This window comes from Aspergillus oryzae, chromosome 3, assembly GCF_000184455.2.
Source record: "Aspergillus oryzae RIB40 DNA, chromosome 3".
Lineage (NCBI taxonomy): Eukaryota > Fungi > Ascomycota > Eurotiomycetes > Eurotiales > Aspergillaceae > Aspergillus > Aspergillus oryzae.
Genome location: NC_036437.1, coordinates 2,148,458 through 2,167,623, shown reverse-complemented (window position 1 = coordinate 2,167,623; position 19,166 = coordinate 2,148,458). Strand labels below are relative to the sequence as shown.

General features: G+C 47.1%; 6 protein-coding genes across 6 annotated transcripts; 2 read left to right on the top strand and 4 right to left on the bottom strand.

Annotated features, from left to right (window-relative positions):
- Positions 1-753: 753 nt before the first annotated feature.
- AO090023000830 (60S ribosomal protein eL36) lies at positions 754-1,561 on the bottom strand (the record flags this gene model as incomplete). Its single annotated transcript, XM_001821281.3, has 3 exons — positions 754-837; positions 1,045-1,230; positions 1,514-1,561. 3 exons carry the CDS (start codon positions 1,559-1,561, stop codon positions 754-756), a joined length of 318 nt encoding a protein of 105 aa, XP_001821333.1.
- Positions 1,562-4,215: 2,654 nt separating this feature from the next.
- AO090023000829 (MDM20/NAA25 family protein) lies at positions 4,216-6,802 on the bottom strand (the record flags this gene model as incomplete). The annotated part of the gene is made up of 4 exons (XM_023235780.1): positions 4,216-4,968; positions 5,024-6,284; positions 6,356-6,696; positions 6,764-6,802. 4 exons carry the CDS (start codon positions 6,800-6,802, stop codon positions 4,216-4,218), a joined length of 2,394 nt encoding a protein of 797 aa, XP_023090768.1.
- Positions 6,803-6,953: 151 nt separating this feature from the next.
- On the bottom strand, positions 6,954-7,555 carry AO090023000828 (uncharacterized protein; the record flags this gene model as incomplete). The annotated part of the gene is made up of 2 exons (XM_023235779.1): positions 6,954-7,283; positions 7,421-7,555. The coding sequence occupies 2 exons, from the start codon at positions 7,553-7,555 to the stop codon at positions 6,954-6,956; spliced, it is 465 nt and encodes a 154-aa protein (XP_023090767.1).
- A 3,728-nt stretch (positions 7,556-11,283) lies between these two features.
- Positions 11,284-12,784, top strand: AO090023000827 (uncharacterized protein; the record flags this gene model as incomplete). The annotated part of the gene is made up of 3 exons (XM_023235778.1): positions 11,284-11,307; positions 11,412-11,504; positions 11,567-12,784. The coding sequence occupies 3 exons, from the start codon at positions 11,284-11,286 to the stop codon at positions 12,782-12,784; spliced, it is 1,335 nt and encodes a 444-aa protein (XP_023090766.1).
- Positions 12,785-13,835: 1,051 nt separating this feature from the next.
- Positions 13,836-15,763, bottom strand: AO090023000825 (rRNA processing protein RRP9; the record flags this gene model as incomplete). Its single annotated transcript, XM_001821277.3, has 2 exons — positions 13,836-15,329; positions 15,389-15,763. 2 exons carry the CDS (start codon positions 15,761-15,763, stop codon positions 13,836-13,838), a joined length of 1,869 nt encoding a protein of 622 aa, XP_001821329.1.
- A 2,253-nt stretch (positions 15,764-18,016) lies between these two features.
- pre1 (proteasome core particle subunit beta 4) lies at positions 18,017-18,886 on the top strand (the record flags this gene model as incomplete). Its single annotated transcript, XM_001821276.3, has 5 exons — positions 18,017-18,018; positions 18,074-18,231; positions 18,301-18,550; positions 18,623-18,746; positions 18,809-18,886. Coding segments are annotated over 5 exons (612 nt in total).
- Between the last annotated feature and the right edge of the window lie 280 nt (positions 18,887-19,166).

Here is a 19,166-nt window from a genome sequence, read left to right as displayed (position 1 = left end):
CGAACACAGGCGAAGGAACTTAAGGTTGAACAACCAGCCAATGTAATGGACACCTCTGAGGAGACGGTGCAGCCGAAGTCGGGATCTGATCGTCAAGGAGAGAAGTCAAGCGGGCGCAAACCAGGAAGCCTGCCCAAGTGGTTGAAACTACCCGGGAAGAAATAGATAAGATTAATATGTTGGTACCTTAGGTGTTACCTTCAAGTTACGTCTTCTAACTTACGATTATGAGTAATGTTATAATGGTCCTGATGTCCTGTAGCCAAACGTAGATTCCACGCATTGACCGCGTCACCGTCGAGCTCTGCAAAGAAGTATATATCATGTTCAGATACATCCTTGAACACCAGTCTACAAGATAACCCAGCCAGATGCTACCAACGTAATCACACATAGTGACCGACCGGTGGTCATTAGACCTACATAAACCCAGTCTAAAGAATATTCCGAAGAAGATTGAAGGTAAAAGAAACCAAGTCCCAGTGGTATTGCATTAGAATCAGAGATCCATTTATGTTTTTTTGTCCAATTGTCCACGCCTATGGAATTATGTCCCTTGCCTCCATTCCTATATCCCAGGAGAGATAGAAGCAAAGAAGGTAGGTCGGGTTGTCATTTCCCCCTTCCCCGTATGGACAGAACCTCCCCCACACTCCATGTGATCGGCCACCAAGACTCACTTCATCGTTTCGTTATCTCATTCTTTTCTTTGGCTAATAGGAGAAAGCTTTATTGGATTGAATGGAAACGAATTTAGTGACCAGTGACACGACGGGACTCAGCGATGACGCGCTGCATGTCCTCAACCTTTCTCTTTCCACGGCCGAAGGTACCGAGCTGTAGTCGAGCGTTAGCCTTTTTGTTCCAGACGATAATCCCAAGATTGCCCCAGGTTCCTTCCGCTCTGGCTCAGTGTAATTTCGATAGTACACCATAATCGACCCCAGGATCAACCGATGATAACTTCCGAGAGTATCCGACCAAAACCAGAGCGGCCCCAGCAATGTCTGCCAAATTCAAAGCATGATGACGAATCGAACGTACCCTCTTCTTGGCGAGCTTACGAGCACGCTTGTCCTGAGTGTTTCTCAGGAGTTCGATGATACGGCGCTCATAGGGGGCAAGACCGACAACCTCACGAGCGATGTCACGAACAAAGGCAGTACGGCGGGAGGACTGGCCCTTGGTGCGGCTGACACGGGTCTTGGGGGTGTTGAGGGGGGTGGTTTTCTATAACGAAGAATATCCGTTAGTTTTATTTTCTTGTCTTCCTCCGCATGTCGTCGGTCTTTCTCAGATTATCGAGTGGTTGCTGAATGCTGTATTCTCCCGAATCACGTAAAAATTTCCCATGTCGCTTGATCTTCCTGATTTTCCCCTCTTTTCTTGTCTCGCACATCCGTCTTGCATAATCGAACTTTTCTCCCGTTCCCCAGCAATATCCAGCCATTCAACATCCACTCGACAACTGAAACCCGTTCAAATCAAATATAGCACGGATAGGGGAACCCACATGGCCCTTGTTCAGACCGACCACAATTCCGGAGCGTTCCTGGGCCATCTCGACGGTTGGACTGGTTTGGCGACGTGGTTGGTGAGGGTGTCGAAGTCGATGGGCGTCTCGGTGCGGATAGAAGCGCGATGGACTTTGCACGGTTTTGGTTGGCTCAGACGGCAGTGCGTAGCGAGTGTTAGGGCTTTGCTTAGGGCTTGTTCCCGGTCTGGGTTAGCGTCCTCTTTTGCCTGGCTCCATGAGCGGGTGTTGATGCCTGAGGTGTTTATCACCATACCATAAGGCTCCGATAAGGGTTACATCCTATCGTCTCTTAGGTACTTGATCGTCATGATTGATTCATGGTCCATTTAGCTATTTTCTCACATTAACTCTTTACGCAGCTATTTCTTCCGACCAGTTTGCTCTGGCCCTGATTCCACATCCACCTCAACGGTCTTCAATATCCCTCGATTTGGACTGTCTCCAACCTTGGAATGGTCGTCACGGCCCTTTTCTACAGGGCTGGCTTCGACCGTGGTATAGCACGTAGTTTCATATGTCTTCCCGCTGCGATTGCCACGGCTTAGCATCTCCAAATTATCCCCCGGAAGTAAATCCGTAAGGCTAACATTCCGGCGGTGTTGAGCTGGAAAACGCTTTGCCTCTACCGTTTTCTTTGAAGCAATATAACTAGAGCCGGAACTAGTCATGACTGGTTCCGAGAAGAAATATCTTGTTTTCTGGAAGAAATGTCGCAGGAAAGTAGGTAATGCCGGCAAACAACTTGCTATGATCCCTGAAGTGATTTCGGCGGCACTTTTATCGGTATTAGTAGTGAGTACGGGATGTAGCCCTAATCTACACTTACGTCCATAAGAACTCTGGAAACCAGACAAATGTGTTGTCGGTGGCCGTGCTATTTGGGATACTGACTACAAGGCGCATGACGCTTGATATGCAACCGCTGTTTGCTCAGCAGTACCCGCTCTGTCAGTCATTTGGGGTGCGTTTCAGTGATGGGACGAGGGTCTTACAAGATACCTGCAACGAAGACGGCAGAAGTACATATCTTCTTCTTGAAGGTCATTTGCAGGCGCCATACACAGACAATTGGCAGTAAGAGAATTAAAAAATCGGACACTACGTTGAAGATCGAAGCAGCTAGGATGGGGCCGTTGATATTGATGCAGTGCCCTGGCACATGCTCATCCCAGATCTTGGATCGTGGTGTGCATTCGAAGATCTTGAGGATTGTGTCGGCAAAGTAGAACAGAAAATTAAGCCAAATGAGCAGCTGAATCAAGAAGTAGGTGGTGCCTCTGAAAGATGGTGCGAATACGCGGAGAAATAGAAGAAGTATGGATAACTTGGTGATGAAGATGATCGGCCCATATATGATTTGGCATGCGTTTGCTAGCTAATGGTTATCAATAGGCTGGGTCCTTATTGTTATGAGATAACTACTTACCTTCAAGAACTCACGGAGATCTGATGGGGATACTTCCCACCGATGGAGGCCACTGCCATGCTTGCCTGTCTCAAAAGTCATGACAGCATAGACTATTAATCCCAACTACCGTCTCTCGTAAGCAGGTGGTTCTCCGAGAGCAAGCGTTCGTAGAACACGTATTGAGACACATACCCAGGCAAAGAAACAAGTAACTACAGGTCACTGTTAGTGAACACCGATCTCTTTGAAGCCTTGCCTTGGTATACGTACAATCTTCCCACCCCGGAGCTTTGGTGATCAATAGCTTTGTGTACATGCGCATACAGACACAACAGGTACTAATTGAGAGGCATAATACCTCGGTAATGACATCCCACCGCTGCGGCGAATGTTTGTGATCATAGGTAGGATTCATGTCTGAGCCTGGATTTTGATGGTTAATAAACCGAGTCAATTATGGCGGCAAGTTACGGGTCTAAATCAGACATTGGAGACCTGTAGCCTGCCACCCAAGGATGAAAGAAAGAATAGGGAAAGAGAGGAAAGAGAAAAGATGCCGGACATGGATATGGGAGTTAGTCATAGAGGTTGATCAAATGCTTGCGCCGAATTCTAGTATTGTAAATGGGACGTCAGCATAGTAAGAATAGAAGCAACCGTGATAGCGTGGGGGACATTATCTGCCCTGGAAGCAAGGAGACTACTGCCGCTTACTTGCAGCAACCCATGATTCGATGAAACGTCCTCTTCAATGGAGTAACACAGTGAGATTTCACCGTTGGCAAGGGGCTTTGCTTATGCTTCTTGGAAGTCGACAAACCGCAGGAGAGGAATGCTCCTATTGGTAGCAGTGCAACCCAAGAAACTCGTGCCGTCGAACAGCTGGTGAGTATGTGTGAATGCCATGGTAGTAGTGGGACAAGCACCAGGCTGACTTGGTAGAGGAACCAAGGGATAGAGAACGTAGTCGGTACCCTTGCAGAAGGAGATCAACATTCCACAACTCAGCCTCGTGCCAGGAAAAGAAGCCCCTCGTATTCATTCCATTTTACAAGCTATGTGCCTACCTTGTAACGGTAGTAATTGCATCTTGTATGCATCTAGACTTCTCGCCCCGTAAAGATGGTTTGAATAGATATACCACCCATCTATGTAGGAGTTTCTATGAATATGTAAGTAATATAGTTGGTATTGCAGCGTACACCGTCATTTGGTAACACAGACGTCATACACTGTCAATGATCCAATTCAACCATATCCTGGCCCACTATCACAGCGACACGCGCAGCAGCCCATCGAGCCCTTCTTCCCAGCTTTCCATTAACTCGCCACAGAACATCTCCACCGCTGCCGTATCGAATGTCTTATCCAATTCTGCCCGAAGTTGCGTACCATCCTCGCCATCGTCAGAGCCGCCCACCACCAAATCAACCAAAGATCCGAGAACTCCCGGCTCAGAGATAGCTGATTTTAGCGCACGGGCATTGGCCCTAAGACTTTCATAGACTTGGCGCGTCGAATCGGCTAATCTTTGTATGCGATCCTTGGGGAGTTTTGCAGCCTTGGTGGTTTTCTTCGATGCAATGGATGTTATGAGCGAGAGCGCCTTGAGCGACTCCATGATCAGGTACAAGTCGTGGAAGGACCTCCAGGTTGGAGCAGATGCTTCATGCCGCCGCAAGGGAACTGCTGTTTCTGATACAAGCTGGGAGATCTTTGGGCCGTTCATGTCAAGATCCTTTGATTTGGAACACAGCCATTCCTCCACCTGGGTTAAGCAGCTGTCGACCTCTTCAGCGGCAACGGACTTCGAGCCATTCAAAAATGTGGCTACCTTGAGAAGGCTCAGATTGATCTTCGCGCTCTCAATCTCTGATGAGGTCATCTCAGAAGATGCTTCCGACCCTACAAAATCTTTGGGACTGGGCAGATTGGGTTCAACAGACACTGGCTTTTGAACAGTCATGTTTTTGAGAGTGCTAAACAACTGGTCTGTTACCCTCGTACACATCACCCATTGTTCCTATTTCTTATTAGCTTTGCCCTGCGGTCTCAACACTAATTAGGGAATAACGTACCCGAGGAAGTGGTCCCAAGCGCATCCGTTCCTCGAAAGTTGGCTGGTTGGTGGGTTCACAGTTCATGAATGCATCGAATAAACGCTGGTCTGTCACGGGGGATGGATCCATTGCTGTTGAGTAAGTGTGAGCGGAGAGTCCACCGTACGTAATATTCTTGCACCTACCAACTTCGTCATATCGACCCATCGGATCTCCGCCGGCCAGTCTTTGCATCCGTCTGACGTCTAATGCCCACATCCTGCGACAGACACTATACTTCAAGCGCCTCTGAAGCTCTATGGTGCCTTCTATGTTTACGTAACTACCCAAATCCAATCCATTCGACCGGTGCCTGACCGTCGTGACCTCGGCCGTTCGATAAAAATTCAAGGCCTGAACAAATGCAGACTGTGGGTTGAAGTCTTTGTACTCTGCACCCTCAATTGGAGGTGCCGAGTGTGGGTGGATCGTTGCTAGGCGGGTGAAGAGGTTGTGAGCAACCGTTTCGAACTGCATTTGTTTGACAGAGAGCTTGCTGAAGACCTTGAGAGCGAGCGATCCAGCTCCGAGGCGCAAGTAGATACGCACAAGGAGTAACAATGCTTGATAATTATGAGGAGAATCAATTAAGAGACGCTCCAGAATAGCAGCTGCGCGGATGAGGATGGTGTCTGGGATTTGATCTTGGTTACCAGAAATCCATATTCCGCTGAAGCGTATCAAGCTCATAGCAGCTAACAAACACAAATCATCACTAGGCTGACTTTCGATCGTGGATGGGGCTGAGCTCCGTTCTGGACGATCTACCTCACGATAGACTTGGAGACAGCGCGAGATGAAGTCCTCGACTTGTATTTTAGTGACATTAGTCCCGTTAGTTGACAGTTCGTAGCAGTATTCAAGTTTAAGGGCATTGATCGTCGTCACACCCTTGAAAGGGTCGTTCTTCACCTTCACGAGTGTGTCAGCTTGGAAACGAAGGCACGGGCATTGTATGAAACGTACATTCCCTTCTTGACCTTTGGAGGCATACTCCACAAATTTAGTCACAGCTTCCTTGCCCAGTGCTGCCAAGTATAGCTGCAGATCGCCGAAGCAGTAAAGCTTGTTCTTGTTATTATCGAAATATTCTTGGCAAGTAGAGACTAGGTCTTCCGTCTTCGAAGTGCCGGCGAGAACACCCGAATGAATCAAGTCTAGGCGAGCTAGTCGTGCATTGCGAGATTTGGGCACGACATCCAGGAAATCGCCAATGAACTTTAGGGTCTCGATAGTGGTCCTTTGAATATGGTCAGCATGTACATTCAAGTGCTGCCTCTACATTCTTCTTCTAATGATGGAGTAGCTTACTCTTGGGTATTGATGTTCCGGGTTGAGATAACAAGCAGTTTCCAAACCGCCCAGTCATCACGCTCTTGGAGAGCCTTTTTCTCAGCTTCGTTAGTAGGGATTGCAAGTAACTCTTTCGCGTAGGATAAGCCTTGCATCCACATCTCCGCTTTTTCCAAGCTGGAGAGCTTCACCCCAACGAAGGACCAGTCATTCTGGATGACTCGCGAGCTTAGTCCAAGATTCTCGCTGTCAAGGATTTTTACAATCTCATCATGACGTCCCTGGGACTCATATATTTTAACAAGTAGCAATAGCTCCTCTGGGCCTTGTATAGCTCTAGGAGGGCTCAGCAACTCTTTCTATTGTAGATGTAAGTATCACAACAAACGGTTGCAAAGGCTAGGATCAAGATCACATGTGACATACTGGATCGGAAGGAACACTGTCAGCAGCTTTGGAAACCATGCGATAAGCCAGAGTTCCAAAAAGTTTCCGGTCAGATTCCGAACTGGCTTGATCGGTAGCAACGAGATGACTGAGGAAAATGGCCCAGAGATAGTATTTCCGCGTCTTGGGGAAGTTGTTTTGGAGAGTCATAGCGGCCTGTCATTCACCCTCAAGGAATTAGATTTCGGTTTATTGCGACAGCCGGACTCAACAGGTTACAGACCTTTTGCGCTGACTTCCAGTCATCACCTTCAAACGCATCCGTGAACCATCTCATTTGTAAATCCAAATCTTGTGGTTTCGCCTTCGAGGCTCTTTCCCACAGAGTCCTCATAGTCTCCGCCTGGTCGCCCATTCGTTTCAGAGTCTGATAAAGAATGTCGAGAGTATCGAGATCGGTAGCTGGTGGCTCGGCCTTGCACAAATCGAGGGTCTCCGCTATACCACGTTGTCGATGGATTTCGTCCACATGACGATATAGTATATGGGCTTTCCATGCCTACGCGGGGAGTACACAATTAAATTAGCAACATGTAATACTGTGTGATTGTAACCTCAAGAGCATGCGTAGTACCAGGGGTATTTAGACGATAAGATCCAGAATGTATCAATAGAAATGGCCTCACAGGTACTAACCTTCAAAAATCTCGTATCTTCTCCTTTCTTCATGCGCTTGTCAATCAGCTGCAGGGCCTGTTTCAGATTCTGCCCGTCAATGGCATCTTGAATCTGTTTATTGCGCCGGTAAAAAACGGCGTCATTGGTGGACATGGCGAGCGAGGGTGGATCAGATCTATCTCTAGATCAATCCTGGTAGCGGTTGAACGTGGATTCCTATTTTGCAACAAGGGATCGGCGTTCGTATGCTGCGCAACCAAGCACAGCACACGATGTGCGGGGAAGATAGGACGGCGGGATAATGAGGGGAAGAAATTCTTAGGAACAAACAGTTGAAAATAGTTTGGCCCGGCGGGCGTGAAGTGGAAGGCGGTGATCAATGATATAGTGGGTGCCAATGCTGAGTTTATAAAATCATCTATTATCTACTGCCTTACGCACTGCATTTATCACATCGTATGATCAAGGGAGAAGGAGAAAAATAAAATAAAAAAAAAGTGAGTTTGAAAAAAATAATGTAATATTCAAATAAAGTCAGTGCGTACAGCAATTGGAGTTTGCCCTCAACATACATACATGAAGGATTTAGCAGGCTATACAGTGGGGGTCCAAAAGTATATGACCCCCTATACTTATAGGTACCTAGCAGCCCATAGTAACTGGCAAGAGCCACTGTGTACCTATAAGTAGAGGGGTTCACATACTTTTGGACCCCCGCTGTATACACCAATCTTAACATGATAAGATAAGATCCTAACAGGTGTTAAAGTCCTTACGGGAAGTGATCGCTCAAGCATTGCTATAGTACAAATATAGAGTGGAAAAATCCCTCTTCCTAGGATCGGTAACTTACAGCATAGTAAATAGTATACAGACTTGAGACGTGCGTCAAAACACCGTATCGCAACAAACTGAACTTTCATCCGCACTTCTGCCGAATAGAAGCGAGTGGGAAAAAGGAAGGTATAAAGATCCATGTTTAGATAGGGAGCTGCGTCAATAGGAGAAGAAGCTTATGTGCCAACGAGTAGTATGTTTTTTTGCTCGAAACATGCAATTGCCCAGTCTTTTACCAGTATCTTAGAAAAGGGCAGCCTGGCTCTGAGACGTGCAGTGAGATGCTGAAGTAGACCAGAAGGAAATCCTATTAGGTACCGGGAAGTTGATCGTGTGGCACCCTGGCGATTCCATGATGCATATATGGTGAAAATTATCCTCCAGAAAACATGCGCCATTCGCTAGCATAGCTCCGGTAGGACTATCCGGAAAGCTTTTTCTGTGTCAACTGTAATATCATCAGCTAAGCAGGACTAAAATAGAGGTTTACTGAGATGGCAGGACTAGGCCATTAAGCCATCGAGGGTTGGATATAGATGGGAGATATCAACACAAATTAATTTGAGAGATATATAAATACATACCCATTGCTTCTTGCAGTCACGGTAAGCCCTGCCACACACTCGAGTCAGCTACAGGCTAAAGTAAAAATGTGGCAGCAAACATGTGAATGATTCAGGCTACTAGCTCGCCGATAGGAGGCGAAGAGGCCATTCCCTAGATCCATAGCATTGACTTCTATCGGCATAGAATGGTTAAATACTCACTGAAAGTAATCGTGGCACATTTCCCTGTCGAAGTTGTTTCGCTTCATACATTTCAAACTCCGATCAGCGAAATCTTGGCATGGATCATAGTACTCGCTTGCACTCTTGCTAGAATATGGAGTATGTCATTAGTAAGTTTGTGGAGAAAACATAAAAAGTAGTTGGAGAAAAGAAGAAGAGTTCAAATGAGTCAGAAAGAAAAGTTTAAGCATCAAAATCAAGCCTCAGGTTTTATGACATGTGCACCATGATCCCGGGGAATATGAGCGGCTTGACTTGAAGAGTACCTGAAAAGCGATCACTAATGAAAGCCATGATTATGAAAAAGATGTTGACATAAATGATATCTATAGGATGTACTTCGGGCGTTGATAATGTAGAAGATAGCTGGGCAACCTACTTAGTGAATCTCCGTTCGGTGTTTGACCAGGAATTAGGATGGCCTTGTTCGGATGATTCCGGTTGTTGGTCTGATGTGGAAGACATGATTGTGAGACCAAAAGTGGTCAATTGTATGTGTTTGAGACAGGCGACAGCGTTGGACAGTATGGGTGATAAAGTGATACGGTTCCTACTAGGAGTATGTTAGGTTTGTTCCTGGAGAAGTTTGGCCCCACAATTAAAGGTCTTGGCACAGGGATCTCTTTAGTCATGCTGCTAGGAGTCCATAACTAACTGGGTAGTCCCGATGTTATACTCTTCTTACTTGTTCAAAGATACCGATAATATTGAAGACTCTGGCATTGGAATAATCATACTAATTGGAATTGATTCTCTAATTTGTGGTAGGGTACTTACCATGGACGATATTGAGCGACTCTTTCAATCTCTGATTCGCTTGTCATCGGATGATCTGTCGAATGACGAACTTTTGTAATCAAGAGATAGCTAGCCTAACTAGCGGAGTAGGTTACAGAGACAAGGCCAAGAGGCGCATGGGCAAAATGAAAGACATGAGTACGGCTGAAGCGCCGGGCTTGCATAAAATCACACCATTACGCGCATCTAATCTTCTTAGCGCTAATAAGATCTCACGTTGTACTACGTCCAAGCAATCTCCCAAAAACCAGAAAGCGGAGGAAGTGCAGTAGCCTGAAAAACAATATACTCTCGAAATGGTCATCAGTGTTGATGCTGCCGCGGCGGGTTTGTGCCAGCGGTTATTGTGGGGATAAGGAAGACCCATCATGTTCCCATGGACAACGGAGTACTTACAATGGACCTAAATTAGTAGCTTACTTGGTTCCTTTTATATTTTTATATATATTTCTTTTATTCTTTACCAACCTTCCGTTTCATTCAAGGTGCGTGAATATACGAATATTTAGTACGTTCGAACTGTAGGCTACGGAGTTTCACCCTCGGAGTAGCGAGGAGGTAGCGGAGAAAAAGAGAAAACGGATTAATTACTCGAATGCCCAGGATGAGGGGGAGTGGTGACAGCAACCATATGTTGCAATCTTCTGGTGATTGTATAAGCGCGCACCACGTAGCTAGAGATACCGGGTTGGCTGTGAGGAGAGAAGTGAATGATGATATGATTGATCGGCTTCCATTTACTAGTGAGGGACTAGAGTAAACTTTAGTTCCATTCCGGTGGGGAATCCGATCGGACTTTAAGTCTTTAAACCCAGCGTCTCGAGTGTTTGTTCGGTTTGCGCAAAAGCTTCCGAAAAGAAAAGAAAAAAAAAGGTAAGGCATGCACTCCTGCAGACCAATCGTGATAACTTCTTGTTTTCCTTCTTCGTTTCGCTTTACTTTCACACCCAGCGTACTGTGAATAAACACTTAAACGACCTTCAGAAGCGCCGTTCATACATCCGTCTCTTATCGCCTACCTCATCCTATCACTCACAGTTCAGAAGTAAACTCGAAGCCCCCGTCATGCCGGCTACGCCCTCCCTCATTTAAAGAACGAGTCCATATATCTCGCCACTACCTGTCGTGACACGTCTCTTTCTCCCAATACATCCACGAGTTCTTTTCCACGAGCAATTCGCGGAACGATTTTGACAGAAAAAAGAGAACAAAAAAAGTCTTTTTGGCTGCCCCTCCTTATCGGGATCCGTTCCGACACTTTCGCGCAAATGTCCAAGTCAACGCTCGCCGGAGCCGCGTCCGAAAAGAGTTCTAACAACACAAACGCGACTCTTGGGGATGATGTCTCGGGGGTGGGTCAGAATACTAAATGTTCTTAAAAAATGGCACTAAAATTCTTCTGGTCCAGCTTTCCGAAACATTACAGGGACATGTCGATGATATCCGCGCGCTCCTACAATGTGGCATTTGCATAAGGCCACTGTACGAACCCTTCACCCTTGCCTGTGGACATACGTTTTGCTATAGTGTTGGTGGCCCTCATTTGTACGACCTCCTTGGCAGAGTGCTAACACTCCGAGCTTCAGTGTTTAACGTCATGGTTTGCTGGCGGGAGGTCCAATAAAACATGCCCCGACTGCCGAGCTCCGGTCAAAACTCCACCTGCCCCTGCATACCTGGTAAGTACTCTGAAGGTCCATATAACCCTCATTCAATGCCTCTTGTATCTAACGCGCTATAGGTTCGTGCTGTCGTCCAACTTTTCACAGGCCGTGCAGAACTTTTAGAAAAAGGTGAGACGACGGCCGAGCACAAGCGCCATCAGCGCGAAGAGGCTGAAAAGTTGGAGAACGATAAGAAGAACACACATCCCAAAGAGGGCGGATTATTCCGGGGTACATTCAACAAAAAACTTCCAACCGCACAGCCCATCGTTGACCTGGAGGACAATGTCGTTCGCTGCCCGCGCTGTTCATGGGAGCTGGAAGAAGACTCGAATTGCGCACAGTGCGGATACCGACAGGATGAAGAGTCGGTGACAGATACATCAGATATATCAGATTCCGATTCGACCGGTTCAATTTCAACCGATTCAGAGGAGAATTCTGAGATGACAGATTACATGGATGACGAATTCGAAGATGGATTCGGCGAATTGGACGACGTCGATTGGAACGGTTTCTATAATGGGGTTTCTATCGAGGGGAGGGTTGATGATCTTCCCCGTCATATATACAGCTTAGTTCGCCATTATCATCATCACACTCCCCCCTCACACCGCCCTGTCTTTGCGCGCAATAGCCTCTTTGATGAAGCGAATTCAACTGCTCATGAAACTGAAGAATCGACTGACGACTACTTGGACGACACAGACATGGACTCATTCATTGACGACGATGAACATATCGAGCAGGGTCATGACTCAGACTCGGACAGATCTACTGTAGTCGGGGGTCCTGAAGTTCGATTCCCGCCTGATCAAGATGATGTCCAGTTGAGCTCAGAGGTAACAATGTCCCAGGCCGACGACTGTATCGATGATTCCCTGGATAGCTTAGACGAGATCTCAGATAGCGAAGAGGAAGAGGATGAAGATGATGATGACGAAGATGATGAGCCTATCCGGCCTCCCGTAGCCGGAAATCGGCGCCGCCAATTTCCAGCCTCAAATGGGGCTTCATCATCTGTCCTCGCGAGTCGAATGGGGGGTGCTCCAAACGTGAATCCCTACGCGATGCGCCGACAGGCATCACGTAGTCAAAGCACAAATCCGTCTCTCTTCGAGAGTCGAATTCGGCGAGGTCCAAACGTGAATTCTTACGCGATGCGCCGGCAAGCATCACGTAGTCAAAGTACAAACACGGAAGGAACTTCTGCCTCGAATGCAATAACACTGGACGATGATTCTGACGAGCCAGTTCGAGCAATCCGAAGACATTGCCGAAATACCGGCCGTTGACCCTTTTTTATCCTTACATCAGATACGATTCGACGATGATTCCGGACCATTTTAAGGCGGATCTTATAGGTCTCATTATCTATAGCTTTTTCAAGGGAAGATAGGAGCAGGGCGGAGAACGGACCAGGCTGTTTTAATGCGGCCACATAAGGGCGTGTATTGCAGAGTTCGACATCCATGTAGTATTGGACTTTACTAGCTTAAGGATATCTCTGGTCTGGATGCTCGATCACGCCCGACTAAGCCACGCTGTTATAATTAAACTTGAAGGTTTGAAATATTAGGTCCCAAAAGGTATATGAGACTGGTACTGGCAAGGAGAAGGCTCTTGACTCACCATCCACTATTTGGCTCCCAGAAAAGAAAAAAGATCCCACCCATTCTATACCCCAGCCACTTGCTGCGTGATTTTTCTCTGGCTACCTTATGCATTGGTTAATCAGTTTTTCTTCCTCTTTGTTTTTTTGTTATCCTAGCGGGCTTCGTTTCCCATGCCAACTTGAGCATGTATGTATCAATATCTCTAGTTTGGGCTTTAGAATTGCTACGCCATGGGACCAAACATGACGAGAATTTCTCTCAAGACAAGTGTGCTGCTCAGAGCCTACAATAGTAGTTTCACGCCAACTGTAGCATGTTTGCTAAAACTATTATACTACACATCTTCGGATATCAGTGTTTGAGGGTCTTACTGTTTGCTTTCTCTTGGGGGCAGACTCTTTACGCAAGTAGCGTCGAGATTATTTCTTTCTTTCCTTTACTCTCCCCTGCTAAGGATCGACTATCGGTGATATACTGGACCTCTCAAGCGGTGGCTAACTTTCGAAGCATATCTTATTCAAAATTATTGCAGTACGCCTATATACAATCATCCGCGCGTATCAGGCCCAACGCCCTTCAGCCCAAGGGACAGCTTCCAATGCAGAGAACTTTTTTCTTCCTCTAAGAGATATGTAAAGACCACCGCCCCGGGAATAGAATACAATGTAGAGAAAAAAGTGGATACATACGCCATGTCACAATAACCTCATCCCGTTTCATGAAAACGTCTTCACTTCGATTGAGGGTTACCGTTTATGAAAGGGACCTCGAAAACCACAGCGCCGTTACGGCCATCGGGTGTAGGTCCCTCGTAGTAATTGTTCGCGAAACCTTTCCAGCGGCCAAAGCGATGTTCCTTGCCCACTGCTGCGACAATGCAGAGACCTCGGGGCTCTGGTTCGGCAGACTCTGATTTAGACTTGGGTTGGCCGGGCTTGCTGGTCTCCGCACGGCGTTCGAAAACTGCGATACCGTTGATGACGCCCTTGACGAGTGGTTCGGCCTCTTCTTTGACCTCCTCCATTTTTTGCTCTCGACGCCCGTCGACGGCCATCTGGGCTGAGTCGACTGGGTTGTCCAAGGCTAGGGATTGTTTCAGTTGTTGAGATGGGGTATCCGGTTCTGATGAGACTCCGCCAATGGCCCCCAGTGGGATGATGGTTTTCTTGTCTTCTGAGATCTTCCATGCGCGAATCCATCCGTCCCAGCTACCACTAAGCACGATGTCAGTGCCCGGGAGCGTAGCCAGCGCAGTGATCCAGCGAGGATTGCGCCGCATGTGACGGGCATTCGAAGCGGCTATATTCGGGTCGACTTCTGAAGACAGCTCATCGAGCGGAGGTAGAGGGTCAAGACCGTGGGCGAGAGTTATCGTGTGAAGGGGTTTCTTTTTATGGACGGACCAAAGGGAGATCGCGCCAGAGTCTGAGCCGGTAACAAAGTGATTCGGGGGCAAAGGTGCCACACAGTCAAGGTTATTTTCTTGGTAGGAGTGCTTGGAAGATCCTCCGCGGAAGATCAGCTGAGATTCATCTACGACCTTCCACAATCTGGCGGTGCGATCGCGGGCTCCGACACTGACACACTGATCGATCGTCATTGCGGTGAGAGAAGAGATATGGTCTTGATGACCGAACAATGTCTCAACGTATGCATGACCTGCGGTGCTCAAGGACCATGTCTTGATGGTCCGATCGAACGAACCAGAGAATAGTTGTTCGCCGGAGCTCATGGTAGAAATATGACGAGCAAAGGCAAGCCCACTGACCGAATCGCGATGCTGTGTAAACGTCTTCAAAGGGGTCAATGTCTCCGCATCCCAGATTATCAATTTCCGATCCTCTCCGCCAGTGGCAACAAACTTTCCAGATGGCGATACAGCCACAGACAAGATATTCTTAGTGTGACCATGCTCCTCATCACTTTCAGCAATCTTTTGCAAGCCCCGCGTAAACCTCACCTGCTTAGGCTTCTTCCGTTGCGGTCTCGGAGGGCGTTTCGACGAGCTGTTCTGTCCGTTTGCTGAAGAATCTGTGGTTGCGTGACTGGGAGTGGCAAGCTCCCATTTAATTAACGTTTTATCTTTCGACACCGTATAAACAAAAGGTGCATGAACGGCAATGGACGTCGTCGACTGGGTATCTGCCCGGAAAAATGAATGCGAGGCTGCGGATAAAGACAGGTCTGAGGCTATCTGACGATATGTGCGTCCTTTGAACTCGTCCTGCGCTAGGAATCAGCTGTTGGCTAATCTCACGGGTAGCGAAAACTGATGGCACATACCACATCCTCCTTCAATCTCTCAGCAATTAAATCTCGATCAATCTCTGCTGCATCGAACCCATATTCATCTACTTCTTCCCGAACATTATCCAAATATCTCTCAGCAAGCTTTAACCTCCGGTCTGCGGCCGTCTCTCCTTCGTCGGATTCCGAATCACTCTCTTCTCCTGAAACTCCAGATACAATGCTCTCGGCATCATCCTCATCCAGGTCGCTACCCGAGATTGATTGCTCCCGTTCCTTAGTCCTTCTACTACCCTTGGCGCCTGAGACTCCATCTGCATCAACACCTCGTTTCTTCGACGCGGGGGCTCCGGCGCGGTCTTCCCTCTTGCGCTTCCGCTGGGAAGCGGGTAGTGTGAAAAAGGACGACATAGCGCGGTCTAATCAGTTGGAGTTCCGCGCGAGAAAACCTCCGGCGCTATGCACAATCGATTGAGGCGGGTGGAAACGATAGAGCTGTTCGGAATTCTTTTTGATGCGCAACTTACTTTCACTTTTTTTCTGCCGGTGGCCCGTGCAGGTGGGAAGCGCAATAACGTAATCCACGGGCGAGCGGCCATCCCGGGCGAGCGGCCACGTCAACCAATTTCAACCACGCTTGAAGAATCTATATATTTCAACCACCAACTATGCCACCAAAAGCAGCCAGAAAGCTAAAAGATTCTATTGAACAAGAAGGTAGAATTCTACTAGCAATTTCAGCTATTAAAAAACAAGAAATTCGCACTATAGCTGAAGCAGCACGTATCTATAATATTCCACGTACTACCCTTCGGAGACGCCTGAATGGCCATACTTTTCGAGCCGAAACGCGCGCCAATGGCCATAAATTAACTCAAAATGAGGAGAATTCGCTGGTACACTGGATTCTATCGCTAGATCAGCGTGGAGCACCTCCTCGACCTGCTCATGTACGAGAAATGGCCAATATCTTACTTTTAAAGCGTGGTTTTAGTGATACTCCTACTACTGTTGGTGAAAACTGGGTATATACTTTTATTAAACGCCGTGAGGAGTTAAAAACTCAATTTTCTCGCCGCTATAACTATCAGCGCGCTAAATACGAGGATCCTAAGCTTTTACATAAGTGGTTTGAGCGCGTACAAATCACTATAATGCAGTATAGCATTCAACCGGACGATATCTACAACTTTGATGAAACTGGCTTTGCAATGGGCTTGATATCTACTACTAAAGTAGTTACTCGAGCTGAGTTAGCTGATAGACCTTTTCTTCTACAGCCAGGGAACCGGGAATGGGTCACTTCTATTAAGTATATTAGCTCTAGGGGGCCTCTTCCACCTTGCCTTATCTTCAAAGGCAAAGTCCATATTGAGGGCTGGTACGAGATGGGTCTACCATCAGACTGGCGTATAGAAACGAGTGCAAATGGCTGGACTACCGATGAGATAGGTCTACGTTGGCTGCAGCAGCTATTTATACCTTTTACTGCTGGCCGTACGGTTGGTCGATATCGGCTTTTAATACTCGATGGTCACGGTAGTCATTTAACACCTCAGTTCGACGATATATGCAGTCAAAACAATATTATACCACTCTGTATACCTGCGCACTCATCTCACCTACTTCAGCCGCTTGATATAGGCTGCTTTGGCCCCCTAAAACGCGCGTACGGACAGCTGGTTGAGAATAAGATGAGATTAGACTTCAACCACATCAATAAACTTGACTTTCTTGAAGCCTTTCCTCAGGCGAGAGCTCAGATATATACTACTAGTAATATCTGCAGCGGTTTCTCAGCTACTGGTCTTATTCCTTTCAATCCTAAGCGTGTATTATCTCAGCTAAATATTCAGCTAGAAGCAACACCTCCAGGTAGTAGACCTAGTAGTAGGTCTACTAATTCAGTGCCTAAAACGCCTCATAATCTAAAGCAACTACAAAAACAGGAAACTACACTGAAGAAGCTGCTTAGAGCTCGTACAAAGAGCCCTGATTCGCCTACTAAGATTGTGATAAAGCAGCTTTTCAAAGGCTATGAACGAGCTTTAAATAAAGCTACTATTACAAAGCAGGAAGCCAGAGAACTACGCGCCGCGCATGAAAGAATACTTAAAAAGAAAAAGCGCTCTACTAGACAGCTGCCTATAGAATCAGGCGCTTCAGTTCAGGAAGCTCAGGAGCTTATACAAGGCAGAAATTCTACTATAGAGCCTATAACTACTGCCTCAGTAGATATAGGCGCTCCGGTAGAAAGCCAGCGTATACGTGCTCCACCAAGGTGTTCTGGCTGTAATATACTAGAACATAAAATTACTCAGTATCCTAATCGTCAGACTATTTAAATTTTTTATAGAAATGCACATTTTTCGGTGTTTTGAATAGCTTCATTTCTAGGAGGTGCGTAGAGTTCTGGTGTGGTGGCCGCTCGCCCGGGATGGCCGCTCGCCCGTGGATTACGTTAACGTAACGCCTAATTGCTGACTCAGCCGGGCAGCTCTCCGCCTCAGGCTCGAAAGCACAGCTCCAGGCAATCAAGCTCCGCGCGGCGTGTAATGCTTGATTAATCCATCAACTTGAATCTCTCACCTTCCTTCCATCTCCCTCCTTTCTCGCGCTCTTCCTTACCTCTATATCTTCTCGACATACTGTTAAAACTTGAAAATGTATGTCAACCTCCGTATGTTGATGAGAATTTCCTCCGCTGATTGAAGCTTCTAGGGAGGTTCTACTGGGTATCACCGGCAAGGACTTTGTCCTGGTGGCAGCGTCCAAAGCCGCCATGAGGGGCCCAACTATTCTTAAAGCCGAAGACGATAAGACACGGCAGCTCAACAAACACAGTCTGATGGCTTTCTCAGGAGAGGCAGGAGATACCGGTTCGTGGGATTCCAGATGTGGAGATGGAGGGGTGTAAGCATGGCGCAGCTAACTGGCTCCCAATACAGTACAATTTGCGGAGTATATTCAAGCGAACATTCAACTATATACGATGCGGAATGATACCGAACTTGGACCGAACGCCGTTGCCAACTTTGTCCGGGGAGAACTGGCGCGCAGTCTGCGATCTCGGAGTCCATACACGGTCAACCTGTTGCTCGCTGGTGTCGATGGGATCACCCAGAAGCCTCACCTGTACTGGATAGACTACCTGGCTTCTTTGGCACCAGTACCATATGCCGCTCATGGTTATGCCCAGTAAGTTTTGAAGATCAATTCTATACTACCAGATCGGCCGCTGTGGAGGCGCACGGAACTAAGACGCTTTAGATACTATTGTCTCTCAACACTCGATAAACACCACCATCCTGATATTTCCCTCGAAGAAGGCTTAAAGCTTCTAGAGATGTGCACAGACGAGCTAAAGCGTAGATTGCCGATTGACTACAAGGGGGTACGTTGCAAGAGGAGATTCTTATTGAAATGGTACAATATTGGCTAACTGGCTTGCTTCAGGTTTTGGTAAAGGTCGTGACCAAAGATGGCGTGAGAGAAGTAGACTTTGATAATGACAAGATCGTCAAGAGTGCTTAATGCGGTGTTGTATATCATACCATTTTTGTCTTTTGTTTTCTGTTACGGGACTTGGTTTTCAGACGATCGGTTGCATGGCAGGGTATTTTTCATGACTTTGACCCAAATGTAGTCTCACCCAAATTTTACTATAGGTAGAGACTAAGAGAAATGACCCTTTGAACGTTTGCTTCTTCGGTCGTAGTGTCACAATGCTCCACACGGGTTTGCTCACTGTACGACTAACATGTATGACGCTGTATGTACCGGGTGTTTGTTATGTTTGCACTCCGCGGCCCCA